Source organism: Notechis scutatus, chromosome Z, assembly GCF_049901735.1.
Source record: "Notechis scutatus isolate UNSWTSFEM ecotype Mainland chromosome Z, rNotScu1.2, whole genome shotgun sequence".
Taxonomy (NCBI): Eukaryota; Metazoa; Chordata; class Lepidosauria; order Squamata; family Elapidae; genus Notechis; species Notechis scutatus.
In genome coordinates this window covers 22,611,349-22,638,832 of record NC_142025.1, presented here as the reverse complement: position 1 = coordinate 22,638,832, position 27,484 = coordinate 22,611,349, and the positions used below count along the sequence as shown (strand labels likewise).

The 27,484-nt window shown below is 36.9% G+C and overlaps 1 protein-coding gene across 2 annotated transcripts in view; it reads right to left on the bottom strand.

Moving 5' to 3' along the window:
• Positions 1–3,419: 3,419 nt before the first annotated feature.
• The window catches only part of TGFBR2 (transforming growth factor beta receptor 2), a 66,689-nt gene continuing 42,624 nt past the window's right edge, over positions 3,420–27,484 (bottom strand). Inside the window, exons 5-8 of one of the 2 annotated variants that reach the window (XM_026681338.2) lie at positions 21,783–22,582; positions 21,229–21,370; positions 7,750–7,877; positions 3,420–4,065 (exon numbers count right to left, since the gene is read on the bottom strand). In XM_026681338.2, coding sequence (XP_026537123.1) covers positions 3,886–4,065; positions 7,750–7,877; positions 21,229–21,370; positions 21,783–22,582 — 1,250 coding nt within the window. In that variant the 3' untranslated portion in view covers positions 3,420–3,885. Of the gene's footprint in view, positions 4,066–7,749; positions 7,881–21,228; positions 21,371–21,782; positions 22,583–27,484 lie in introns of both variants that reach the window. The other variant, XM_026681336.2, reaches the window with a different exon arrangement.

Sequence of the window (27,484 nt, the reverse complement as noted above, 5' to 3'; positions counted from 1 at the left end):
ATGGCTGAACAAATTACAAACCCTAGAATCTCCTACCAATGTTTAACAAGGTCTATCTATTTATGTACAAAGATGGCACTTGATTACTAAGGTAGAAGTTTACACATATGAAAGAGTTCTGGACAACAGCATGGAATGACCCATTCATTCAACAGATAGAAGGCTTGTCTAACCATATTACAAACTACACAAAGGTATGGTAGCTTGCAAAAGGCAATTTGTATGATGGTTGAGGCATTGGACTAGAAACTGGGACATCATGAATTCTATTCCTGGCTCAGGCACTGTATCAGATACTGTCAGCCCTAGGAAAAAGTGAATAGCAAACCATTTCCAAATCTTACCAAGAAAACTGCAGAGATTTGTCCACTGTTTCTGGGAATCAAGACTAAGTCAAAGGGAGAAAATGTTAATCTGTAGACTACACTCATATCTTTCACATGTATAGTATTTCCAGTCCTTGTGTGTCTTTTTTCTCCCTACTAAGGGACATCTTGCATCTTGTTCAGTCTTCTAATCTGTCCAAATTAGTCTGTTATTCATAGTTATTAATAGATATGAATAACTTTCATAGCTATTAAAGTTATTAATAGCAATGAAAATTTTGGTCCCAAGACTAATCCCAACTGAATCTATTTACTGCTCTCCAATTAAATATAAAGCCATTAATGCTGACACCTGAGTGTGGTTAACCTGTTATGAATAAAGATACTAATTGGCCAACTGTTGAATATATTCCCTATTATATTCTTAAAATAAGTTGGCCTATATCAATATGTATAATTTCTATCACTTTTGACTTTTCTTCTGTGTTTCCAGAACATTTCCAAACAAACAACCACCATCCATTTTTATTATGTAAGAGTATTTTGAAACCTATTTAATAACCAGAAGCCTTCTTGGGGATGAAGTTGATATTAAAAATTAGTATTGTATAGAATGCTGCCTATTTGCTTATTTCTTAATTAAAATAATCTAAAACATGTAGAGTCATAAGGACAGGGAGCTTGGTAAGCATCAGAAACGGTCTTCATGAGAACATTACTGCACCCGCAGGCACCATGCTGCTTGAATTACATTGTCCTGGAAACACACTGAGGTATTTTCATATGAATAAGACTTTAAACAAAAGCATTGAGTACAATATTTATTTGTACAAAAATATTGTAAGCGCTTATAAAAAAATCTGATAAAGAGACTAGATATGCAAACATTTCTATTTTCATATATATTGTACTTTAAAAAAAATCTTTCATGGAATTTTTTTTTTAATCTCTTTAAATACACTAATACAAAATGGTAAAGGATTGTCAGGAGTTTAGTGATCTCTCAGGCTTTTACTAGTGCACAACAAACACACCCCAGTTTCAGTGGGAAGATCTAGGCATGTCTACGCTGCCAATTTAAATACTGACCTTACTTGAATCTCGTAAGTAGACAGGTCTAGAAGTGGATGACCTCTACAGTATGCTAATTATCTATAAAAGCCTGCCATGCTGCTTCTTATTTAGGACTGAATTGGTTACTTCAGAGAAATCATCAAAGAAAGCAGCCTCCTGTGTGCACTATAACTCACCAGCAAATGGTTTTTAAAATTATTCTGAATCTTGAAATAACATATAGCCATGACTCTCCATTATTCTGGACTTTTCCCCATAATTTTGTCTAGTCCTCTTTTAGATCAATGCACCACATCACTGAGAAACTTCATTTTAAGAGGGGCAGATCTAAACTTTTGAATAGGTTGGGAAATTCTGAAGTCCACATTCCTTAAAGTTGCCTTAATTAGGGCACACTGATTTTGCTGATATTTAAATGAAGTAAAATTATTAATCTTCAACATATTTGACAGCCCATTCACTCTGTCTTTTCAAACAATACTATTTGGTGACAACTTTAGAAGAACAACAATTTTAGGGAGTTGCACTGAAGGCCTTCAAGCTGAACTACTGACATAAATGGTAAATTTACTATTTACTACTGAGGTAAATGATAGCAATATGTAGTAATGTTTAAAGTAGGCTACAAAATTAGCAATTTAGCAAATGCACCCTCCCATTCTGTTTGAAAGAAAGCTCGTTTTTACTTTCTATGCAGCTGTTTTTTGTGCTGCTATTCTGACAAGTGCCACTAGAGGTCATGGGATCCCATCACTACTCAACATTATACTTTTCTAAAGCCACTTTATTAGTAAGGTAACTCCAATTTAGTACATTGTTACTTTAAAATCTGGTTTCTTTTTGTTGAGCCTCTGTCCACTTAATGCTTAAATATTTATAAAATGTTTAATACAATTGCAGATTTAAAAAATAAATAAATATTTTTTCTCCATAAAGTTTTAAAAATTCCTATATGAATATACCTTTTCTTTCCTATTGGATACACAGGGGAAAATGCACTTGTAATATATCTTTCACCCCAAAAGAATTGTTCCTGGCTGGCATGGACTAATTCTAATGAAAGGAAAAATGAAAGAATGCATTCTGTTACAAAATAGTAGCTGACTTTCAAAAATGGCCCATTACCAGAAATATCCCCATCCCACTGTTCTGTTGGACTCCCAACTGCTATCACAGGTTTGCAATCCAATATATCTGAAGGGCACTACGTTGGAGAATGCATATCTTGCAAGAAAGCACAAACAATTCAAATCCTGTCATTAAAAATTCCTGATGAAGCCAGCTCCAATTCTAAATATTTTGTAAGACTAAAAGAATGTAAGCCTTGCCTGTGGGGATCAGTTTAGGAATGTATAGCATTTCTAAGCATTAACTGCAGGCAGGCAGGGTTGGCTATGATGCGTGTTACAAGGACCAAAAGCCATGCATGTCCAGAGTACGGAGCAAATTTTTGCCAAAGCATAATAAAAACTCAGAAAGGAATCATCTACTATTCATTTTGGGCACAAAAGCAAGTATGAATTTAGGGGTTTAAAAAACTAGACGTGATGTTATTGATCCAAAAAAGGATGGAGGAAAGAGGAAGGAATCTACTTTTTCCAGAATCCATGGCAAATGCAAAACATCTGTTGCAGTTATAATTGGTGCTGCCCAATTCCAGAGGGAAGTTGGGGGAAGAGAAACCTGTAGTCATATGAAGGCTAAGAACATGAAGTACAGGCTGAAAGAAGGGGAGGGATATTAATAATTCTTTGTTGACATTAAAGAACAAAAAAGAAAGAAAGAAAACCTTTGCAAATTCTACATCTGAAGAGAAAAACAAAGCAAACCAAAACTCCTGCTGTGAATGATCCAATAATTCATAAATTCTAAATTTTAAACATTCAGGAACCAGCTGAATATCATTGCATAATGTCACAGTTGTTTTTTTAAAAAAGCTCAAACATATCCAAATACTTCTAGTTGCCATTTGGTTTTTTTGCCCCTTGTCTGAAAAAAAAGGTGCATCAATTGATAACATTTGTAGTGTAGTTACCTATAAGTTTTAATGGTTTGAGTGAGGTGAATAAGACAATACTGCTGCCAGTATCTTAGCAAACATGTGCAATTTTCTATCTATTAGACGTTTTCTGGAAGACTCTCGGCAGAGCTTTGTGTATTTATATTTAGCACTGAGCTTCCGTAGTTTTATATACAGACCTTGATAAAGTGCAACTGTTATTGGCATTGTAATATAGTCCTATTTTCTCAGGAAGCACCAATGTAACTTATCTTATGGCACACTTAAGGAAGCAACTACTATGCCATGGCACTGCACATGGCTCATTATGGTTGCCCCATAAATTCCTGTTCTCTGGAGCTGCAGGATGGAGGAAAAGGCAGCTCTTCAGGGTCATAGAAAGTAGGTCCAATGGTAAAAGTTCCTCTTATTCTAAGGCTGAACACAGAGAACCTAAAAGTGAGCATTCTTCTGTTTTGCCAGCTGTTACTTGGCACTGTTGCCAGAGCCTTCTTCAGGGATCTTCTCTTCTGAGCTGCTTCTTCTCGAGAGTCCATCTTGGTAATCAAAATCATTGAACCTCTCAGCTACACACTGTGCTGTCAGCCGGGCCTCAGGATCATGATCCCAACACTCAACAATAGTCTCACACACCTTCTGGATACCCTGAAAAGAGCATAGAAAGCAATGCCTTTGATTCTGGAAGACACGGGGTGGGGGGTGGGGGTGGGGCTCAACAAAGAGCAGTCTACAAAGGATACAAATGTATAAAAAATCTCATCCTATATAATTCATGTTACAGATAGTAATAATTGAGAAAATATATAATTCTATATATTGGAAGATAATTCTATAATTATAATTCTATATATTAGAAAATATATAATTTATACCATATATCTGTGTTATCTTAAATGAAAACAAGAAACCCAGCGTGTCACAATTTATAATAACTCAGGTTACTACTTTATGTAAGTCACATTTAATGTTAGAGAAAGATGAATATATCCTGAGATATTAGGGAATCATTATCTGCATAGATATCCTAAACCCTACAATAAATATATTGTCCTGTTTTGTAATTAGAATTTTTGCAATAAATTGATAAACATATCTTATGTTTTTTGTTTTGTTTTGTTTTGCAACTGAGGCAGCTGGGTAATGATGCTGAAAAGGCAGTTTGGGATTTTATTATATGTTTGCAATATTTAAAGAAGATATGGCATTGCACAAATTAACGGATGCTTGCTGAATTCTCTTGAATGGACCAAGACATTTTCCTGGCTTGGATAAATCAACAGTTACCACAATATGCATAACATAGAAACAGCCAAGTTATTTAGATGTTTTTTCAGTAAAAAAATCCACCAAACATTTTTGCTAGCAATAAATAAAAAATTAACAAAATAAGTAACTGTCACGTTCATTCATGATGCCTGCAATTAATACATCTAGGCAGCTCCTACTAATACCCGGATAGCATATGCCCCGGCCATTATTAATTTTGTCAATAATTGTGGTGTGGAAAAAAAATAAAGCAAAATAAAAGGCATGAATTTCAAAATAATCCTACCAAAGAAAAAAGTTCTGTCTTTTATGAAAATACATGGAGGAGGAGCTTGCCTGTTTTTCCCCACATCTACTTGCCTTTGCACCCCTCATTATCAGCTTTTTTGTGATGTGGTGACCAAAACTTTTTTCACCATCTACCTGTCTTGCACTCCTCAGAATTTTAATTGGCAGCATATAACTACGGATTAATAACTCTTCTGAAGCCTGAGTTATTAATCCATACTTATATACTGCCAATTAAAATTCTGGGTTAATTTTCCTGTTTACCATAGAATGATGATCTAGATATGGAAACTGGATTCTGATTCTTATGTGATTCTGGAGAAGTTCCTCTATCTATTCTTATATGAGATATGCAGAGGTGGTATTCAGCCGGTTTGCACCGGTTCTGGCAACCCGGTAGCAAGAATTTGGCGTGGGTCACGGAACCAGTAGCGACTTCTGGATGGCCATGCCCCCGAACCGATTCCCCGGTCTCCCAGTTGCCCCGCCCACCCCAATGCTTGCTCGCTCGCACAGCTTGCCCGCCCACCAGTTGTCCCACCCAGTCACTCCCCCCATATTGCTGCCCCCTCATGCCACCACCGCTGTTCCCCCCATGCCACTGCCACCACTGCTGTTGTGCCCTGAAAGGGAGGCTGTGATCTGGGTCTGCTTCCCATAGCTGCTGCCACCGCCCATGTGCTTTGAAAGGGATGTTCCGGGGCTGCTGCTTTCTTCATTGTCCTGCCGCTGGCTGCTCTGAGTTCACCCAATAAGTTCTTCCCAGAAAAGGTGTGTGTGTGTGAGATAGAGACAAGGAAGGGAAGGGAGGAAGTGCAAGAAGGAAAGAGCAAGAAAGGAAGAAAGAGGAAGGGAGAGAAAGACAGAAAGAGAGAAAGAAAGAAAGAGCAAGAAAGAGGAAGGGAGAAAAAGAAAGAGAGAAAGAAAGAAAAAGAGGAAGGGAGAGAAAGAGAGAAAGAAAGAAAGGAAGGGAGAGAAAGAAAGAAAGAGAGCAAGAAAGAAAGAGGAAGGGACAGGAAGAGAGAAAGAAAGAGGAAGGGAAGAAAGAGAGCAAGAAAGAAAAGAAGGGGAAAGAGGAATTTCTGTGCTATTATTTTTAATTGTTCCATTATTTATCATATATTAATATTTTGCACTGTCCCTACATCTAGAGTGATTTTACTGCCTTTCTTTTGCCCAGGTATTTTTCAGGGTTTACATGTCAATAGTCCAGAGCATAAATACAGGTGCGTTTAACAGTGTTGAAAGGGACTAGGTCTTCTAGTCCAAGCCCGGGCTCAGGCAGGAAAACTCTGAGGATGCCAAAATCTGAACAGAGGTCCTGGGAAAGGTGTCAGAATAACAGAATAATACTTAGAAGGGACCTTGGGGGGGAACTCTATACCATTTCAGAGAAATGGCTGTCCAGTCTTTTGTTAAAAACTTCCAGTGTTGGAGCACCCAGAACTTCTGGTGGCAAGCAATTCCACTGGTTAATTGTTCTCACTCTCAGGAAGTTTCTCCTTACTTTTAGATTGCTTCTCTCCTTGATTACTTTCCATCCTTCTTGGTGCTTTGGAAAATACATTGTTTGCCTTCCCATACATTGCACCCCACCCCTCTTTCTGGCAGCTCCCAAAAGCCTGTTGCCTACCACCCTCTTGGGCAAAGCATCTGAGCCATTTCCTCCTTTCAGTGGTCCATGAAAGTACATCTATAGTACGTAGATAATAAAGTTAAAAAAAAGGTGAACAACATTTTTACAGAACTATAGATGTGTTGAGGCTGGGTGTAACAAGGAATGGCTGGGAGGAGAGGGGCCAGGCGAGGCACCCCTTGACGTGAGTGACATTGAGTTGGCCACACCCACCCAGTGACATGACCACCAAGCCATGCCCACCCAGTCACATGACCCTAAGCCATGCCCACCAAATAAGCCACGCCCACAGAACCGGTAGTAAAAAAAATTGAATTCCACCACTGGAGATATGGAAGGATTCCAAGATATTCAGCTGATGCAGGAGTTGATTAAGTGGAAGACCAGATGGAAGTTAACTGGCACAAACTTCTTTTTGTTCTCCAAACTTCAAGTGTTAATCTAATATTCAAGATATTGTGATGTTAATTATAATTCTCCCATAATGGGAATTCTACTATGGCCACTCTACTCTAGAAAATAATGGCTAATTCCAATCTCGTCAAGATTAAATGTCAGGAATATATTAATTATATGAGCATTTATGTAGTGTTTTGCCTGTAGCTCATGCATATTAATTCAATAAATCCTATGCTTAAAAATTGGCCTTTTATTTCAACAGAGAATTTTCTTGGTGATAAGAAAGAGTGAAAACTAGTCTGTCTTTTTTAATGCCAAATTCTATTGTATGATTTACTTCGTATCTGATTTTGACTGTTGTCGATAGTAGAATTGGAATTATACAAATTATAGTTTTTCTGTATCTCATTAAAGTAGCACTCATACTGCAAGATCTTTTTACAAGTTTGAAAAATCTTAAGGCACAATGTTTATTTGCTTGTTTTTCTTTTTAGTTTTTTCCATTGTTTTTACTCCTTGAATAGAATGGTCCAGTAAACAGGACTTCAAGGGGAAGCACAACATGTAGAAATAATAGTTGGAATTATATTTTAATATTAGTTTTAGCATCTTGGATAAAAAGCATCTACTGAATCATTTCAAAAACTGAAATTATTTTCTATGGCAACCACTATTTGTGACAATTAGCCAGTTTTGTCATGAATTCTCTCCCTCCAAAAATAATTGAGATTCTGTCTTACCTGATGGTTGAGCCATGAACAAGGAATCTCTGGCCGTCCTCTGTCCCTCAAAACATTGTCCTTCATGCTTTCTACACAAGGATGTTCTCGCACTTTTGAACCAAATGGTGGCTCATAGTCTTTCACCTCTTCTAGGAAAATAAGCAAAAATGAAGGCACATGGTTAGACTAAGACGATCAAAATCATGATGTTCATATGCCTCTCCTTGATATTGTAAAATATGATGCTGGCACCTGTTCTTTATGATCTGAATTCAGTATTGTATTACACATTCTGTTTCTAAGCCTCACATTTTGCTAGATTGTCTATCACTGTCATTTACCTGAGAAAAAGTATTGAAAAAGACAGTGGGTAGTGTGGGTGCATTTCCTGAAATTTAAAGCTTTATTCTAAGCCTTAAATTATTGTGATGATCTCTATTCCAAGGATACAAAAATGAGTTTAAGAGATAGTTAAAATCCTAAACCTTGTTTGGTTGGTTGTTTTTCTTATTGCTATTTGTTGAGAAGTTAAAAAGATATTTAGAAAAATCAAATAAAATTAAATTCTAACAGTAGAGTAAGTAAAGGCACAATTTTTAACTGATTCCAAAAGAAATTCAAACCAAACTCACTCCCCATCCATAAATCATTACAATTCCCAAACTATGAGATCCTAAATGATTTGAAGTATATGCTGAAGTATTTTTTTTCTTCCAAGTTTTGGCTAGATAATTCTGGAAAAGACATGAAAAGACTGAACTAAGACAGATGGTAACACAGGAAGGCAAGGGTGTATACAATGATGTACATTTACATATATTCTAGCTAGAGCATTATATTGAGTGCTTCGTGTGTAAAAAAAAAAGCATGAAAGTTTTGAAAACATCTCAAAACTTCACTGCAAGTCTTATAATAGATTTCTTCAAAAGCAAGAGCTTCATTTGTTTGCTGCTTATATTTTTCCCAACAAAACAAATGAGGAAACAGGTGGAAAAATGGAGAAAAATCTAAAGGCAACACCAGCGGCAAGCCAGATTTCATTTGTGTCATTTCTGTTGGTGAAGTCTGACAAGTTTAGGCAGTGTTCATGAAAAAACATTTTTAGCCAGCTATATGACAAGCTTTAGATACATTCATATAACATGCAAAAGTTGACAAGCTTAAACTCTGTTTTATGTTTTATGTTGTTATTTGTATGTGTAGTGAAAACCAGGCCTATTTCGTTAATTTATATTTTAATTGTTTTGTGGATCAAAAAAAATGTTAAATTCAATAATCACTGTTGGGACTGTTGGCTAAAATGTATCATCCATATACCTAGAATGATATAAAAGTGCAGCTAGATATTATTTTATTTATTTTATTCATTATATTTTGCCTGTATTATTTTATTTTTACAAATAACTAAAGACGGTGAACACATATCTTTCTCCTAATATTACCTACTTAATATTTCAGATACATTTGGAATTAGCTTCCGGTTTTGCAAGGCTTCGGCGGCGGCAGGAATCCGTGATTGTGCGTGGTTCCTGCTGTGCTCGCCGTGGAAGTTCCTCCAATCCAGTTGGTTCTGGAGGATATGGTTGCCCCGTAGAGGCAACCAAAGAGAGAGGAGATCCGGACAGGAGCTTATCGCAAACCCCCTCCTCAGCCGGCAAAACTCCTTTTTCCCAAGGCGGTGGAGCGGCGGTCAGCAATGGCCGCCACAAAGAAGCCTGCAGCCGGGTAAGATTTGTGCAGGAGGAAGCTGGAGAAAGTGAAAGGGTTTTTTGGCTGAACCGGGACAACAAGGAACTTTTAAATACCCTGGAAATTAAACCGCTTGAACGATACATTGTTTCCCAAAGAAGGCTGTAAAAGCGGCGGAAGAAAAGTAAAGGGGAAAATTATTTTCTCTCGCTCTCCCTCCCCACGGAAATAGCAGAGGGAATCTGAAAAACCTGCTTGGGCACAGCAAAGCCAAGGAGGTAAAAGATCTCTGAATATTGGAATTAAAAACTAAAAAAATTCTTAATCTTTTTTTTTTGCTATAAGTGGGAGGGAAGAGGTAAAGAATTTACTTTAAGATTGTATTGAAGGAGACTGCTTGGACTTTATAAGACTAGAAATAAATGGTGATAAAACTTCTAGAAAATTATTTTGGATCTGTGTAATTGAATTCTACCCCAGGAAGAGAAAATATAAAAAGAAGAAAGTGCTAAATGAAACAATTTGCTCTGATTTGGATTTGCTTTGTGACTTTGGGATTCTTGGGAACTATTTCTTGAAAGATCAAAAACATTTGGGTTTTTTTTTTTTTTTTTTAAATGGCATTAGCGGTTGAAGAATTACAAATGGATTTTCAAAAACTGAAAGAAGAAGAACAAGAAGGCAAGGGCTCTTCTGGATCTATTTTCCACTTTTTAGAAATGGCGATTTCTACCTATCAAGAAATACAACAACAGGATGAAGAAGAAGATTGGAACAAGCCATCTTTAATGGACAAATAATCTTAGTGGAAGAAGAAAACAGAAGGGGGGAAAGAGAATGGACAATTCAGAACTTAAAAAAGCAACCAAGAAAGGGAAAAATAAGAAAAATCAAGATAATGTCAGAAAGCAACAGAAAAGAGAAATACAACAGAGAGGGAAGATTAAGAGAGTGGAGTTTGAGAGATGGGGGGGGGCAAAAAAGCTAGAATTGATAAGAAAGGAAGGGAAAAGGGAAAGAGAAGTCATAAAGGTTTGAAACAAGATGTTAAAAAATAGGTTTTTTTCAGAGATAAAGGGTAAAATATAACTTAAAAAATGATTCTGCGAGTGTACATAAGACTGTATTGTAGATATTAGTATTTGAAACTGAGTTAGAAAATTGAAATATTACATGAGTTAATAATGCAATAAAGGGAATTTATAAAAATGTTTAAGATTTAACAATAGAGTTGAACTCCCTAAGAAATATTGTTTTTACTATATTATAAACTTTAATATTCCTTTTTTTGTTTGATTATTTTAAAATGTAGTATTTAGAATGTACTAAGCAGAATCAGCACGGAAAGTATGTATTATTCTAAGTGTTTAATTTAGGGGAAAGATAAAAAGTTGTCATACTTCAACCAGTGATCACAGGAGAAATATTGTATTAGAAAGAAAAGATAAATAGATAATTGAAAGTGAACGGACAAAAGATGCAAGTAAAATTATTTAAACTGAGGTGAAATAAATAAAATAGAATTAAGAGAGTGAATAGAAGAGAGAAAATATATAGAAGATATAGAATGTTAAATAAGATATGAAATAGTATATTCGTGAGCATGAATTTGATTTATGTCTGTACAAAAAGATGTAACCCGGGGTAAGCTGCTTTCCAAAAAGAAGTTTTATGTATTTATGTTTTGTGTTATGTTTGTCTATGTTTGAATTAAAACCCTAGAAGAACATTGGAAGAGAATAATGAAATTGTAAATAAGGCAGATGGATACAATGAATATATATAATTCAAGGTAAAAGAAATATAATTGAACAGAAGGAAAGGGAGAAATAAAGAGAAGTTGGGAAAAGATATGAAGTTGAACAGATAAGATAAATATACATATTAAATTGTGTTTGTATGGAAATATGATAATTTGGAATTATTTTGTTTTTAAATAAGATGCCTTATTTGTTTTTCCAGAAAAGATTTCTTATGTTATTATATTCTATGTTTTGTTTGTTTGTGTATTGATTTCAAAAATTAATAAAATTTGTTTAAAAAAAAATATTTCAGATACATTTTTTCCTAGCCCATCTATAAAATTTGAATCAGGAAACTTATGTTTATTAATAAAGACAATTTTATACAGAATCCTGGAATATATGCACTTTGTGGCTAAGACACTGAGCTTGTCAATCAGAAAGGTTGGCAGTTCGGCGGTTCGAATCCCTAGCAACGTGTAACAGAGTCCCATTACTTGTCCCAACTTCTGCCAAGCTACCAGTTTGAAAGCATGTAAAAATGTAAGTAGAAAAATAGGGACAACCTTCGTGGGAAGATAATAGCGTTCTGTGCACCTTCTGTGTTTAGTCATGCAGGCCACATGACCATGGAGATATCTTTGGACATCGCTGGCTCTTTGGCTTTGTAACAGAGATGAGCATCACCCCTTAGAGCTGGAAAAGACTAGTACATATGTGCGAGGGGAACCTTTACCTTTACCTATGATGGCACAGTTCAGGCAGAAAAATGAAAAGAGAGAAAGATGGATCACCAAAGGAAAAAGCAAGATGTGGTGGGAGAAGTGGCCAATCAAAGGGATCAAAGGGATGTGGAAGAGACAATTGGGCAAACAAAAAGAGCAAGTCAAGAGAGGAGCAAACAATGCAAGAAGAAGATAAGGAAGAAGAGTGGCAAAACAATGCTTTTTAAACTCGTCTTATAAAGATTCCAAATATAAGTGAACTGCCTCTACTTGTGCCCTACAGTAGGGAAATTTGCCAGATAAGAAAATAGTTCTCAGAAATAAAAATAAAAGCACACAGTGAACTTTCCCTGATCCATCTGCCTAGCTGCATACCTCTACCAGTAAGCTACAAATGATCTACAACTATGCATAAAACATGTTTTGCAAGTATTTATTTTGGAAATTTTTATTTTCTTGCTTTCCCATAACAAATAGTACTTTAAATAGCCTTATTTTTTTTCATAAAACCATATCATAGCAGAGAAATATGGAAAAATAACATCCATTTAGACCAGATCCTGCTTTCTATCATGTTGTTTTTAGAATTGTTTTTTGCAGGCAATAAAAAGCTTTAGATTATACCAATATACTGAACTCAACAGAGACCCAAATCATTGTGATTTCTCTGAGGAATGGTATTTACTGCATTTAAACGTTCACTTCATATTTCCACATTTTCATGAAAAGTCAAGATCTATTCTAAGGCAGTGGTCCCAACCTTTTTGTACCAGGGACCAGTTTCAAGCACAAACACTTTTTCAAGGACCGGGGGAGAATCCGAGTTTGGTGGTTTGCTTGCAGACGTTTCATTACCTGACTAGATAACATCTGATGTTGTTACCTAGTCGGGTAATAAAACGTCTGCCAGCAAACCCTGTTCAGGAGCGCCTCGGCCCTGCCTCCCTCAGCCTCATCCCTCAGGTGTCTCCCTCCCTCCCTCAGGTGTCTGCCTCGTTCCTCTCTCAGTCGCTCTCTCGCTGCTCCACCAGCCCAGGAAGAAACTGCTTCAAAGGAGCCAGGGGGTGGCTTTTCCTGTCGCCGCAGCTCCTCCGAAGTGCCCGTTTACCCCCACCCCGCCCGCCCGCCGCTTCAATTCAGTGCTCCGTTCTGCCTGCCTGCCTGCCTGCCTTCGTTTCGGAGCAGCTTCGCTGATAAAAAGAGGCGAATAGTTATTATTCTCAGCTAAAGCTTCTCCCAAACAACCAGACAGGCAGGCAGGCAGAACGGAGCACTGAATTGAAGCGCGGGCGGGGTGGGGGTAAACGTGCGCTTCAGAGGAGCTGCGGCAACAGGAAAAGCCACCCCGGCTTCTTTGAAGCAGTTTCTTCCTGGGCTGGTGGAGCAGCGAGAGAGCGAATGAGAGAGGAATGAGGCGGGAGGAACCGAAGCTGCTGAGCCAGAGAGCAGGACAGGCTTCGGTTGCTTCCTCCCTCCCCTTCTTTCATTTGTGTCCTTGATCCCGATCCCAGCAGCATTCACCGAAGGCGAAGAAAGCTGCCATTTTTTTTCTTTGCGGCCCGGTACAGAGTGCTCCACGGAGCGGTACCGGTCCGCGGCCCGGTGGTTGAGGACCCCTGTTCTAAGGGACAGATAATTCAATCATCCAACATACAATTTGCTTTCAGGACACCAATAGGCTGAATAAGATAATTCCCCAAAATCTATTTTTGACATGAAAGAATGCAGGATAAAACTGAAACATGGTCACAATTAACAGATACAAAGTATATTTCCTGGAGCCAGTGTAAGGAAACAAGTGTGACCCGCAGCACAATAAAGGGTATTTTTAAAATGCCAAGCTTTCTGTTGTAGAAAAAAAAGGAAGAAGCCAATGATTCAATTTAAAGGGGAATCAGCATATTTGTATATACTATTATTTCTGTAGAACTCTCATTCAAAAGAGTGGAGGCTACAGTTCATATGCTTAATTTTAATTTAAATGAAAAACAGTTCATCAAGTAGGCACATTTTAGAAACAAAACTGTTTGGGAAAAACAGCAGCTTTGCCTTCTTTTGTCATGCCTCATTATTTAAGTACCAATATTAAAATAGAGAAAACCAGTTTGGTGTAGTGGTTAAGGCACCAGGATAGAAACCAAGCAATCTTAAATTTTAATCCTGTCTTGGGCACAAAGCCAGCTGTGGGGCCTTGAGCTAGTCACTTTGTCTTAGCCTTAGGAAAGCAGCAGTGGCAAATTACTTCTGAAAAACTTTGCCAAGAAAGCTGCAGTAACTTAGGCAAGTAGCCTCTGAAAACTAGACATGATTGAACCAAAGAAAAAAAGTAAAACTGAACTAGTCAATTTTAATGAAAAGGGAGAGTGAAAAAGTGGCTGCATTTTCTTCTATTACATTTAGTGTTTGTCTGCTATAGGCAATGAGAAATTGGTCCTAGATTTGTATCCGAATATCAAAAGTTTTGGAGTGCTTGCAAAACGGAGTGTAGACTACTTTTCTTCCAAAACATTTAGATTTGTTTTTCCTGTCAAATACCAAAGTCCCAAACCCTTTCAACATACTGGTTTTCTATACTTTCATCCTTAATCTGAATGTATTATTTCAGACAAAGGTAGAAAACATTTCAAGTAATCCAGCATTGCCCAAAGAAGCTCAAAGAGCATAAGTTATTTAGAAACATATTTTTCAAAGATATTTTTTTTGAGTTTGGCTGACTAATCTCAAATACAGGCAACAAAGACACTGAAAAGAAGTGATTTTGGGAGAGCTGTCAGATCACTTAAGGCTCACTATGCTTTCCTTTCTCAGGGTATCCATGTCAGTTACAAAGGCAAATTGTTTGGATAGAAATGATATTTGTCACAATGCATAACATCTGGTGTACAGCTGTTGTACTGACTAAACTTCCAAATAGGCACCTCAAGCTTTCCTAAAAGCAGTATTGTTTTTCTAAAGCAATTTCTAAATATGGCTTCTAAACTACTCTCTAATCTAGTGAACTATTGGGCAAGCTATAAATAAATAATATATTTTATATAAATAAAATATAAATTCCTTCCCACATTTTGTCCAACCACTATTTGAATGGTGTTTCCTAAGGTTGTTTCTTCATTTACAATTATATTGATATTCATATCTTAAGTTTAGAGATAAGGCTAGTTCTAAAAGCTTAAAATGATACTGAGGTTCTGTATGCAAAAGATATTCACTTCAACTTCACCTCATAGGAACTCACAATCCTTCCACATAGTATAGATCCATTCTTGAAACACAACTCCTCTTTGTCATAAAATAGGCTTTTAAATTAAATTAAAATTAAATTAAATTAAAATTAAATTAAAATAAGTATGTATCTAAAAACAAATATCACAGACTATATAGTTTCTTCTATCCCTGTTTTTATAACTATTTAAAAACCTCTGCTATGCTAATGACATACCCTGATAGTTGACATTGCAACAGATCTGCAACTCCAATAATAAAAGTTCAATAAATAAATAAATAAATAAATAAATAAAGGTTCTGTTTTGGTCATAACTTGAGGACTACCCATAGACTGATGACTGGTCACTTACGAACCATTTGAAATTATGACAACCTTGCTCTCAGTGTACATAAAAGAAAAGATACATTCGTCAAGAATCATAAGATACAACACTTAATAATAGTCATAGGATACAATAAGCAATCCAATCATACTAGGAAACAGTCAATATAAATCGTTAGGATACAAGCGACAAAGTTACAGTCATACAGCCACAAGTGGGATGGGTGATAAGGAGTGATGAGAAGATTAATACTAATAGTAATGCAGACTTTGTAAAGAGTTGGACAGTGTTGAGGGAATTATTGGTTTAGCAGAGTGATAGCTTTCGGGGGGAAACTGTCCTTGTGTCTAGTTGTTCTGGTATGGAGTGCTCTATACCATTGTTTTGAGGGTAGGAGTTGAAACAGTTTATGCCCAGGATGTGAGGGGGTCTATGAATATTTTCACAGCCCTCTTTTTGACTGGTGCAGTATACAGGTCCTTGACTGAAGGCAGGTTGATAGTATTTTTTTTTTTTTTGCAGTCCTAATTACTCTCTGAAGTCTGTGTCTGTCTTGTTGGGTTGCAGAACCAAACCAGACAGTTATAGAGGTGCAGATGATAGACTCAATAATTCCTATATAGAACTGTATCAGCAGCTCCTTGGGCAGTTTGAGCTTTCTGAGTTGGTGCAGAAAGAACATTCTTTGTTGTGCTTTTTTGATGTTTTTGATGATAGGTGTCCATTTTAGGTCTTGTGATATGATAGAACCTAGAAATCTGAAGGTCTCTACTATTGATACTGTGTTGTCTAGTATTCTAAGAGGTGGTAGTATGGGAGGGTTTCTCCTAAAGTCTATCATCATTTCTATGGTTTCGAGTGTGTTCAGTGTTCAGTCTGGAATGATGGTATTGAATGCTGAACTAAAGTCTACAAAGAGGACCCTTGCATAGGTATTTGGAGATTCAAGGTGTTGTAGGATGTAATGCAGAGCCATATTAACAGCATCATCTGCCGATCTATTTGCTCGGTATGCAAACTGCATGGGATTTAACAGTGGATATGTGATGGTTTTCAGGTGGGACAGCATAAGTTTTTCAAAGATTTTCATAACTACAGATGTTAGAGCAACTGGTCTGTAGTCATTCAGTTCCCTGATGGAGGGCTTCTTTGGCACTGGGATGATAGTAGAGCGTTTGAAGCAAGAAGTAACATAGCACATTTCTAGTGATTTATTGAAGATTTGGGTGAAGTTGCAAAAGACTTGTAACCAACTGACACACTGTATGTAACTGGAAGATGGTTTTATGTTTTATGTTTTGTTTGTGTATGTTTGTTTAAAAATAAAAATTCTTTATAAAAAAAAAGATTCGGGTGAAGATGGGGCCAATTGGTCAGCACAGACTTTTAAGCAAAAAGGAATTATCTTGTCTGGCCCTGGTGCTTTTCTGGCTTTTGTCTGTGAAATAGATTTTGCACTTCTTTTTCTGTGATTTCCTGAGGTTGTGAACCCAATGGGTTGGGGTCAGTTGTAGGAGGCTTGGCTGATGGAGGTTGTGAAGATAGGTGGCTCTAGTTTCCTTTCAAACTTGCAGTAAACCATTCAGGTCATCTGCTAGTTGTTGATTTCCTTCTGTCTGAGAAGGAGGTTTGTTGTAGCCAGTGAAATTTTTTAAGATTTTCCACATGTTTGCTGGTTCATTTGTTGAGAACTGATTCCTTAACTTTTCAAAGTAGCTTCTTTTTGCTGCTCTGATCTCTCTTGTTAATACATTTCTGGCCTGATTGTATAGCATTCTGTCACCTTTTCTGTAGGCTTCCTCTTTGGAATGACGTAGCTGCTTAAGTTTAGCTGTGAATCAAGGTTTATTGTTACTATATATTCACAGGTTCCTTGTTGGTACACATAGGTCTTTGTAGAAGCTGACATATGATGTTACAGTATCTGTGAGTTCATCTAGGTCTGCAGAGGTATCTTCAAAACTTTCCAATCAGTGCAATCAAGGCAAGCCTGAAGCTTCAGCTTTGCCGCATCAGACCAAGTCCTCACCGATTTAATTGTTGGTTTCATGGTTTTAAGTCTTTGTCTGTAGGCAGGTACAAGGTGAATCATGCAGTGATCAGCTGCTCGTGGTAAAGACCTATAAGCATCTTTTACTGTTGTGTAGCAGTGGTCTAAAGTATTTTTGCCTCTGGTGGGACAATTGATATGCTGGAAATATTTTGGGAGCTCTTTCCTTAAATTTGCTTGATTGAAATCTCCTAAAACGATGGGAAGGGAATCTGGGTGTTTGCCTTCAGCCTCCATAATGATTTGCATCTTTTTTGCAATTTTCAAGCAAAAAATGGCAAAAAACCCCACTTTGGATAAAACTACATGATATGTTTAATAACTGCAATAACTCTATTTGAGACTGTCATAAAAAAGGTTGATAAAATGAGTTTGGTCACACTGTGACTCAATTTATGAGTGTAACAACTTACAATCAAAATTCTGGACTCAGTTCTGGTTGTAAGTCAAAGACTACCTATGTATTATAGACCAGTTGTAACCTGCAACTTTTCAGAAATCCATCCCATTTTCTTAGATTTATTTGATATAAGTCTCCTAGTATTACTTCTTATGTATGTATCTACCATCACAACCATTTCTTATACATATTAATTTATTTGCTTTAACATATTCTAATCTCATTGTAATTCCAAGCTCATTCTATTGTTCTTCAAGTATATTCCTGCTGCGATTACATATTTAACCTTTGCATGACGCACTGTGATGCCAAAGGATGCATTTCCTTTTTTATCTAAAATAATATATATTTGTATCAGTTTTAGGCAGTTCTGTAATTTCCTGAGTATAGCTGCAATGATGGTGGTTCTTTACCTAGGCATTATTCCAGGATACTCAAACAGAAACAGGAAAAGATCTCAGGAATCAGCCATGGTGCAAGGGTATTCCTGAATAAACAATTCATCCATGCCTCAAAACAGAGAAATCATGAAATGCTGTTGGGTGGAGTTCTAAGAACAATACCCTTCCCTTGCCCCAACCCTATCAGCTTTTCATTTCTTTATCAAAATGCTTGAAGCCATAAAGGTTTAACTCGGATCGTCTTACTTTGTGGTACTTTGGCCTCCTAAGATGATAAATGATTTTTTTATGAACTATCCTCATGGATAAAATGAATAATTACATAAGAAATAAATATATCCTTAGCTTTCTACAACTACAGTATGGTTTTAATTTCCATATATGGATCTCATAATTCATAGTATTACATTAGTTCTTGTGACTATGCCCAACTGAAGTAGAAGAGTTTTGAGAGTGCTCCTTGTGGAAAACAGTTGAAATTCACTCCATGAAATTCATGCTGCACCTCTTTCTCTTCAGGTGCATGAGGTGAGAAAAACACTGAGAGCAGTAAATCCCAGGAAAGCTGCTGGGCCTGATGGCATTCCTGGTGCAGTAGTTAACGCGTGTGCAAAACAGTTGGTAGAAATACTTACAGAGCTGTTCAATCTATCTTTAACACATGCCATCACCCCACAATGCCTGAAGGCTGCAACCATCATCCCCGTTCCCCAAAAAAACAAATATAAACACTCTCAATGACTATAGGCCCATAGCAGTAACAAGCTCCATTATGAAGGTTTTTGAGCGACTAGTTTCACAGCACATCAGACTGCCTCCCGCCCTCCTTTGATCAACATCAGTTTGCTTATAGAGCAAACCGATCTGCAGAGGATGCTGTGATCATCACACTTCATAGAGTGCTGAGCCATCTGGAGAACAAACAAAGCTATGTGAGGATGCTCTGCGTTTAACACTATCATCCCAGATATACTAGTAACCAAACTGTATAATCTGCAGGTCCCCACCCCCACGTGCTCCTGAATTAAGAACTTTTTGACAAACAGACCACAATCTGTTAGACTTGGTCCCCACCTTTCTTCCACTATTACACTCAGTACTGGTTCCCCCCAGGGTTGTGTCTTGAGCCCCTGCTTGTACACCTTTGACTGCTCACCAAGCCACGCAACAAACACCATCATAAAGTTTGTGGACGACATGACCGTGATTGTTCTCATCTCCGGAGAGTATGAGACGGCATATAGGGCAGAAGTAGAGAACCTGTCTACCTGGTGTTCGCAGAACAATCTGTCACTGAATGTCCATAAAACCAAAGAACTGATTATGGACTTCAGGAAACATGGACAGGATCATGTCCCACTCATCATCAACGGAGAACGAGTGGAAACTGTCCCTACTATCAGATTCCTTGGCTTCCATATTTCAGCTGATATCTCCTGGTCCCCTAATACCAAGGCCTTAGTGAAGAAGGCTCAGCAGCGGCTGCACTTCCTGCGGGTTCTCAAGAAGAACAATCTGGATAAGAAACTGTTGCTGGCTTTTTATAAAGCCTCTGTGGAGAGCACTTTGACATATTGTCTGGGTGTGTGGTATGCAGGCTCCACAGTTGAGGACAGGAAAACTGTACAGAGGGTGATAAACACAGTTCAAAAGATCATTGGTTGCCCTCCCTGGAAGACTTAGCCAGGTCCCGCTGCCAAAGCAGAATCAAGGCCATTATAGAAGACCCCTCACACCCTGGCAATTATCTTTTTGACCTGCTGCCGTCTGGATGGCGTTTTAGGTCAATAAAATCCCACACTAGACTAACAAATAGTTTCTTTCCCTGGGCCATCCGAACCGCAAATAAACACTAAGTCACTACCTTATTAAGATGTGAAAAGATGTGAAATCTCAACACCCCATTCAGATATATAATAACATTTTATAGTACAATCCATCTCTTGTGTATTATACTCGGCAAAGCATTACAGTCAGTGTTGGATGTATATTTTGTGTATATCTGTAGATATTGTACTCTCAAATTGCAAATGGAGACCTGGGTACTCTATTTTTCTTATCTTCATTTTTAAGTGCTTTGGTTTTATTGTATTGCGAACAGTTGCTGGGGTGCATCCACAGTTTTGTTGTACTTGTACAATGACAATAAAGTTCTTCTAATTCTAATTCTAATCCTAATCCTTCCCTTTTCCCTTTAACTATTGTGTGGTGGCCTAGGCAAAGCAAGCACAAATTTTATCACCAATGTCTCTGCAAGTATGGTCAGATTTAAAAAGATTATTAGATCTGACTCTATACTGATCATACAGCTCCAAAGAATTGTGGGTACAGTTTAACAGCCCCTGGTCTAACTACAAATTACAAACTAAACTTTGATGCTCAAAAGTTTTTAATGGTCTGTACGTATAATCTCTCTCAACAAATTGACTTCAGGTCAATTAAATTGACTTCAGGTCAGTTAAATGTGGTTCTAGAAGGAGCATTAGTAGTGTAGTAGAGAACTGTGGAGTCAGAGAAGTCAGGAAGTTTTCACCCATCAGCAGTGATAAAACAAGCTTTGTTGAATAGAACTACTGGAAGGGAGAGGATGTTTCCCATGTCCCAATAAACCCATTTAAAAAAAGCTTATTTTCTGCTATCTATGACCTGGAATCCCCCACCCCCAGATGACTGCTCAAGATTGATAAGAACAAGGAATGCACAATATGTGCAGATATTTGCTTGCTAATCTCTGTGCCAGCAAGTCTGTCTGTTCTTGGTTTCAAACATGTTAAATAAGATAGCTTGATGGCTGGCTCACTAAATGCTAAAACTGCCTGAAAGGGAGACCATCTATGAACAACAAGCCTCTTTAATAATAAATATACCACCTGCAAACATAATAGACAAGGAGTTATAATCACATCTGCTTAAAAATACTTAATCAATGGAATCAAGCGTACCTCCAATACCATTGCAGCGAGATGTCATTTCCCACAGAACCAAAGCCATGGAATACACATCAGTCTGCTTAAAGGATTCAACATTATCCAAGTTCATTCTGGATTCCAGGACTTCAGGAGCCATATATCTTGCTGTACCAACCTGTCAGCATTTAAAGTTAAAATGATTTAACTTTTATTCAGAAAGCAAAATATTTTTTCTCAAAAATCAAAGTGTGTAGATAGGAAAATACTGGGTAGATGAAAGTAGATTCAATTTTCATGACTTTAATCCCCACTTAATCAATACCTCCAAGTGCAATGATTAGGGTTTCCTCCATAAATGGAAACAGGTGTCAGGAAAAAAGGATTTGATGCAGTTTGAGTTAAATCTGCCATCCACTGCTTTCAAATGATTGTCCAGATTTTATTGAAGAGATACTACATGGAATGACATGCAGTTACTCAAGCCTGCTTCTAGTCAGTCAATCCATCACAAAGCTAGATACTTCAACAAGGACATTATTCATCAAAATCCTTAGGCTGTCCAAATTGCTCTTAATGCATCAACTTACCTGCCCACTATTAGCCAGGTCATCAACAGAAAGAGTAGGATCCAGCCTTAGTGATAACCCAAAGTCACAGAGACAGCAAGCCAGGTCATTCTTTACCAGAATATTAGAACTCTTCAGGTCTCTGTGAACAATTGGTGTCTTGGGCCGACCACATGGTGTGTGATCACTATGAAGATGGGCAATCCCACGAGCCAAAGAGCCACCCAGTTTCCAGAGATCCTCCCAGCTAATGATGTGTTTTATGAGGTATTCCTGCAAGTTGCCTCTTGAATGGAAAGCAGTGATCAACCAATATTGTTTGCCTAGATCTGTCTTGCGCTCCTCTGCTGTAAGGAATTGTAGGATGTTCTCATGTTTTAGATTGATGTCAGAAAAGATATCTTTCTCAGTCTTCCAGGAGGCATATTCTTCATAAGAGAAGATCTTCACAGCCACAGTTTCAAACTGTTCTGATGTGTTTTGTTTCAGTTTAGCCTTATAGACTTCTGCAAATCGCCCTTTGCCTACTAAAGTATCCAATTCAATAGGCAGCAGTTCGGTATTATGGTTAATATTATTAGCACAAGTAGAACTGATGTCAGAACGATCATCATCCAGCATAATGGCACAAACGTCACTACAGTCTTTGTGCTTCCTGGACTTCACATTTTTCTCCCATGCCTTGTTGAGTTTCCTCCTTCTCTGAACACGGTAGAAGTAAAAGATAATGATCACAGCAATGGCGATCACCAGCAATGGGACAAGGCATATAACTGCGACCAAAGCTATCACATATTTTACTTCTGTACTTGAGGTGATATCTGGAAAAAAGATATAAAGCATTAGGTGAATCTGCAACAAGATATAGTACAATGTCATTAGGATAATTATAGTCTTATAATTATAAAACCAAATCAATTTTGTGTTGTGATTAAAGGCAGAAAGCTAGAAACTAGGACATTTTGAATTCTATCCCTGCCTTAGACACGAAGCCAAGTGGGTGATTTTGACTGTTTACTCTCTCTAGGGCTAGGGAATGAGGCAATGACTCTCAAAAACTAATATTTTAAGTATTTAAGTATTATTAGCCTACTTGTATTATAAGTGGGCTAAAAATCTTAATTTTAAGATTAAAAACCCAAAACAAAATGCATTGGCCCTATCTAATCAGGTTTTCAACGCCTTAGGAAAAGCCAGTAGATTTGGGGCAAATCTGATCTCCAGGGGAATGATGTGGTGGTGGTGGTGGAGGATGAAAGAAGGCTCTCCTCAGCAATAAACAAACAAACAAACAAACAAAAAAACAAGGCACCAGGCCCAGACAGACTTCCGGCAAAGCTGTATAAAGATCAGCAAGAAATTTTAGGAAATATGTTACTTGAAGTATATAATGCAGTTCTGGAAGAGGCAAAAATACCACAAACATGGAGAGAAACAACCATCACAATTATCCTTAAGGAAAATACAGACCAAACACTTATCAAAAACTATAGACCAACATCTCTCTTAAACACGGACTATAAGATCTTTGTATCAATAATAGTTGTTCAACTGAAAAAAATCTTAAATGATTTCATACATACTGATCAAAATGGCTTTCTACCAAAAAGACAGCTTAAAAATAACATAAGAGTAATTTTAAATACCTTGGAATTTTATGAAGAACATAGCAGGGAGCAGGTGGCCCTACTGTTTCTAGATGCCCAAAAGGCATTTGATAACATTAAATGGAACTTCATTCTACAACAACTCAGATACATAGACTTTGGTCAGAAATTTATAAATGTAATATCGGCAATATATAGTAAGCAGGAAGTCAAGATAATAATAAATGGGGAGACGACGGAAAATTTTAAAATCCCAAAAGTTATGAGGCAAGGCTGTCCATTATCCTCGCTTCTGTTTATACTAACGCTAGAAGTATTAACAAGGATAATTAGAAAAGAAACATGAATAAAAGGCCTAGAAATTAAGAAAGAAACATTCAAATTACAAGCCTTCGCAGATGACCTGGTCTTTATTCTGGAAGAACCACAACAATCAGGACCAAAACTATTAGAAGAATCCAGAGAGATTGTAGGATTGAAAATAAACAAAGAGAAAACTAAAATAATTACTAAAAATATGACAAACAAACAAAAAGAATTATTGACTAAGATAATGGGCATCCAGATAGTTAACAAAATAACATATTTATGGATTCAAATGTCAGCAAGATGTACAACAATTAGGGAAGATCATTATGGTACATTAATGAAACATGTATCAGAAAACTTGGAAAGATGGGGAAACCTAAGGTTATCTTTTATAGGTAGAATAGCTGTAATAAAAATGGATGTTCTTCCAAAACTACTCTCACTCTTTCAAAACATACTGGTAAAATTAGATAAAAAGTTTTTTGGTGAATTAAACAAAATAACATTAAACTTTATATGGCAAAAAAAATCCACCAGGATTAAATTAAAATTATTACAAGATGCCAAAGAAAGAGATTTTGGTCTTCTGAATTGGGAAATATATTATCAGGCATCATCTCTTACCTGGGTAAAGAATTGGATAACACTAAAAAATAGAAGATTGTTAGCATTAGAAGGACATAATCTACAACTAGGCTGGCATGCCTTTCTATGGATATTTTCAATAACATCAGATTAGACAGGCACTATTTTTGGTATAAAATCAAACAACAAACATACATGGAAACCTCAGTTTGGCTATCCACACTCGAAGCTTTAGTCCACCCAAACTTTTTTAGTCAAGGGAAAGCCATCACTTATAAAGACATCATAAATGAGGCAGGAGAATTAAAATCATGACAGAAACTAAAAGATCAAAGAGTAGAATTGGAATGGAGGGTTTACCTACAAGTCAAATCAGCATGTAGACAAGTTATGAAAGAATGGGGGATCAGTAGCCTATGATAACGGACAAAATATTACTTGGATCAGAGGACAAACTGATATAGAAAATCTATAGATGTTTATTGGATTGTAAGCTGGAGGAAGAGCAGGTAAAAGAAATGTTGGCATGGGCAAAAAAATTTGGACATGGCATCGATTTGGACAATTAGCAAATTTTATGGGAGAGAAACAAAAAAATAACATTGGCCACATCATATAAAGAAAACCTATATAAACTGTTTTATAGGTGGCATCTTCCTCCAGCAAAATTGTCTAAAATGTATTAAAATGCATCACCTGACTGTTGGAAATGCACCAAAGAATACAGTTCATATTACCACATATGGTAGAGATGTAGAAAAACCCAGGAATTTTGGCACAGAATTCAGAAGTGGCTTGAGGAGATGTTAGGGCATAAAGTGGAATATAAGCCAGAATTTTTCCTTCTTGGAATTGTAATAGAAAAATACAATAAAGAAGAGATCTATTTAATAATACATGTGGTTACGGAAGCAACCACATTTCTCAATGAAAATGATTGTAATAAAAAAAATATGGACATGCACTGAGATGGATAAATTAACTTTAGAGATGAAAGATAAAGACAAGATAGAATAATATAAAATATGAGATAAATTCTATCAATGGTGGGGAAAAAGGAAAGATCTAGAATCAAAAGAGTTGGCAGAACAGATGATCAGAATTGAAAACTATTGCATAAATGTACAGATGTATAAATGTAGATATGTATATAAAGTATGTATTCTATGCCATAATATGTATATCAATCAGGATTGTCGGAATGATTACACCACATCCAATGTTATTAATAATTAACTTAATAAAATTTTGTAAAAAAAAAAAAAAAAAGGCGGCGGCTCTCCTCCTAGGCTCTACCAAGCCACGCTCCGTAAGAAATGGAACCTGGATCACTCCTGATGACATCAGTTCCAGATGTAAAAGAAAATGAATTGAGCAATCAATTTTCCTTGTTGCTGATAGGCAAACAACATTTTATATTCAAGTTCGGTAACATTCAGCTTTTTTATACAGGCAAATCTGCTTTCCCTTTGCATAGAATAGACCCAACTTAACTGTTTTCTTATTAGTCTCACAAATATGGATTTCATGAATATCAAAATTTATTGGTTAGCATTGTTGTTCTTGGGTAATATGAAGCATGTGGGTGAAGAATGTCTGCAGGATCAGAGATTTTCATTAAAATACTGAAAGCAATATTATGCCACTCATTCATATGTGTATCAAAATAGAGACAAGCGGGGGGGTCTCTATCACAGAAACACAATGCAGATAGATAACTCCCTCCCCATATACACACACATATTTTTGAATGAAAGAATCATTAAGCAGCATACTATGATTTCTATTCCCACCCCAAAAAGATATTTTCCTTATGCAAAAATGTTTGCTCAATTGCTGAACATGCCTATTGAAAATACAGCTTGGCTGTTCATCATCATCATCATCATCATCATCATCATCATCATCATCATCATCATCATCATAATAATGGGATTTTGCTCTGGAAATTGACTGGAATCTTAAAATAGGAGCATTCCATACTACAGCTTTTTGTTGCAGATCCAACCTCTGTCTTCCCTACAGCCAGAATTCTCAGATGAAGAGAGGAAGCTACAAAATACTAAAGATAAACAGAGGTAAGAGAAAACACTAACAAGTGATGGAATAAATTAGAGAAAATTCCATCAGGAACAGAGAAACAAGGATGTCAAAGGGTATAAAATAGACCAGAGTTCATGTGTAAAAGTTCCTATAATACAATGTTGAAACAGCTATAATCTGTAAGACAGTAGATTCAGTAAGAACTATCACATCCTCTTGGGATATTCTGAAACCTACTGATTGTCTCTGGAAAAAGGTGAATGCTTAATAGACTGGAGACATCCATGCATTTTGCATGGGTTCTCAATAGAATACTGTGATATAAATTGGCCTGCAAGAGATTCCAGCATGCCATCTGCTTGATCACTCATGACTTGTCAAGCAGCAGATTGGTCTATTGCATATTTCACAGGACTGCTTGCTATGCAATTCTGATTTCAGACACCACTTAAGAGTTTAAAACGAAGAAGTCTCCTTGCCAACAACAGTCTTTTTCCTTTCCCTTTTAGCAATGGATCATTGGCATGGAAGGATACATTGAATTTACATAACTACTATTTATGCAGTACACATTTATAATACAGAGTATTACAATACAGAGTAAATATTTATCTCAATGTACTGCTTTAAAAATATACTTTAAAACTCCATTGTCACTTTAAAAGGAGATCTTAGAGCAGGGGTCTTCAAACTTGACAGCTTTAAGACTTGTGGACTTCAACTCCCAGAATTCGTCCTCCAGTCATGTTAGCTCAGGAATTCTGAGAGTTGAAGTCCACAAGTCTTAAACTTGCCAAGTTTGAAGACCCTTGTCTTAGAGAAAGTAAGGACTAGAATAGGAAGCTATTTGGGTTTGCAAACAGGACAGAATATAGTTAAGTGTCTGAAACTATTTAAGCATTTGAGTAGGTTTACAAGTTATACCATAATGCTGTACTATTAGAATACTATTCTATCTATGAAGGCTCTGAGTTCTAATTTCACTTTGGCACAAAGACAGCTGGGTGACCAGTCACTTTCTCTCAGCTGTAGGAAGGATTGGCAAACCACTTCTGAAAAATATTGCTAAGAAAACTGCAGGGACTTATCCTGACAGTCTCCAAGAATTGCCCACAATTGGACAGAATAAAAAACAAACCTTATGAACACATTTTGAGCTGCTTCATTTATTTATGAGCC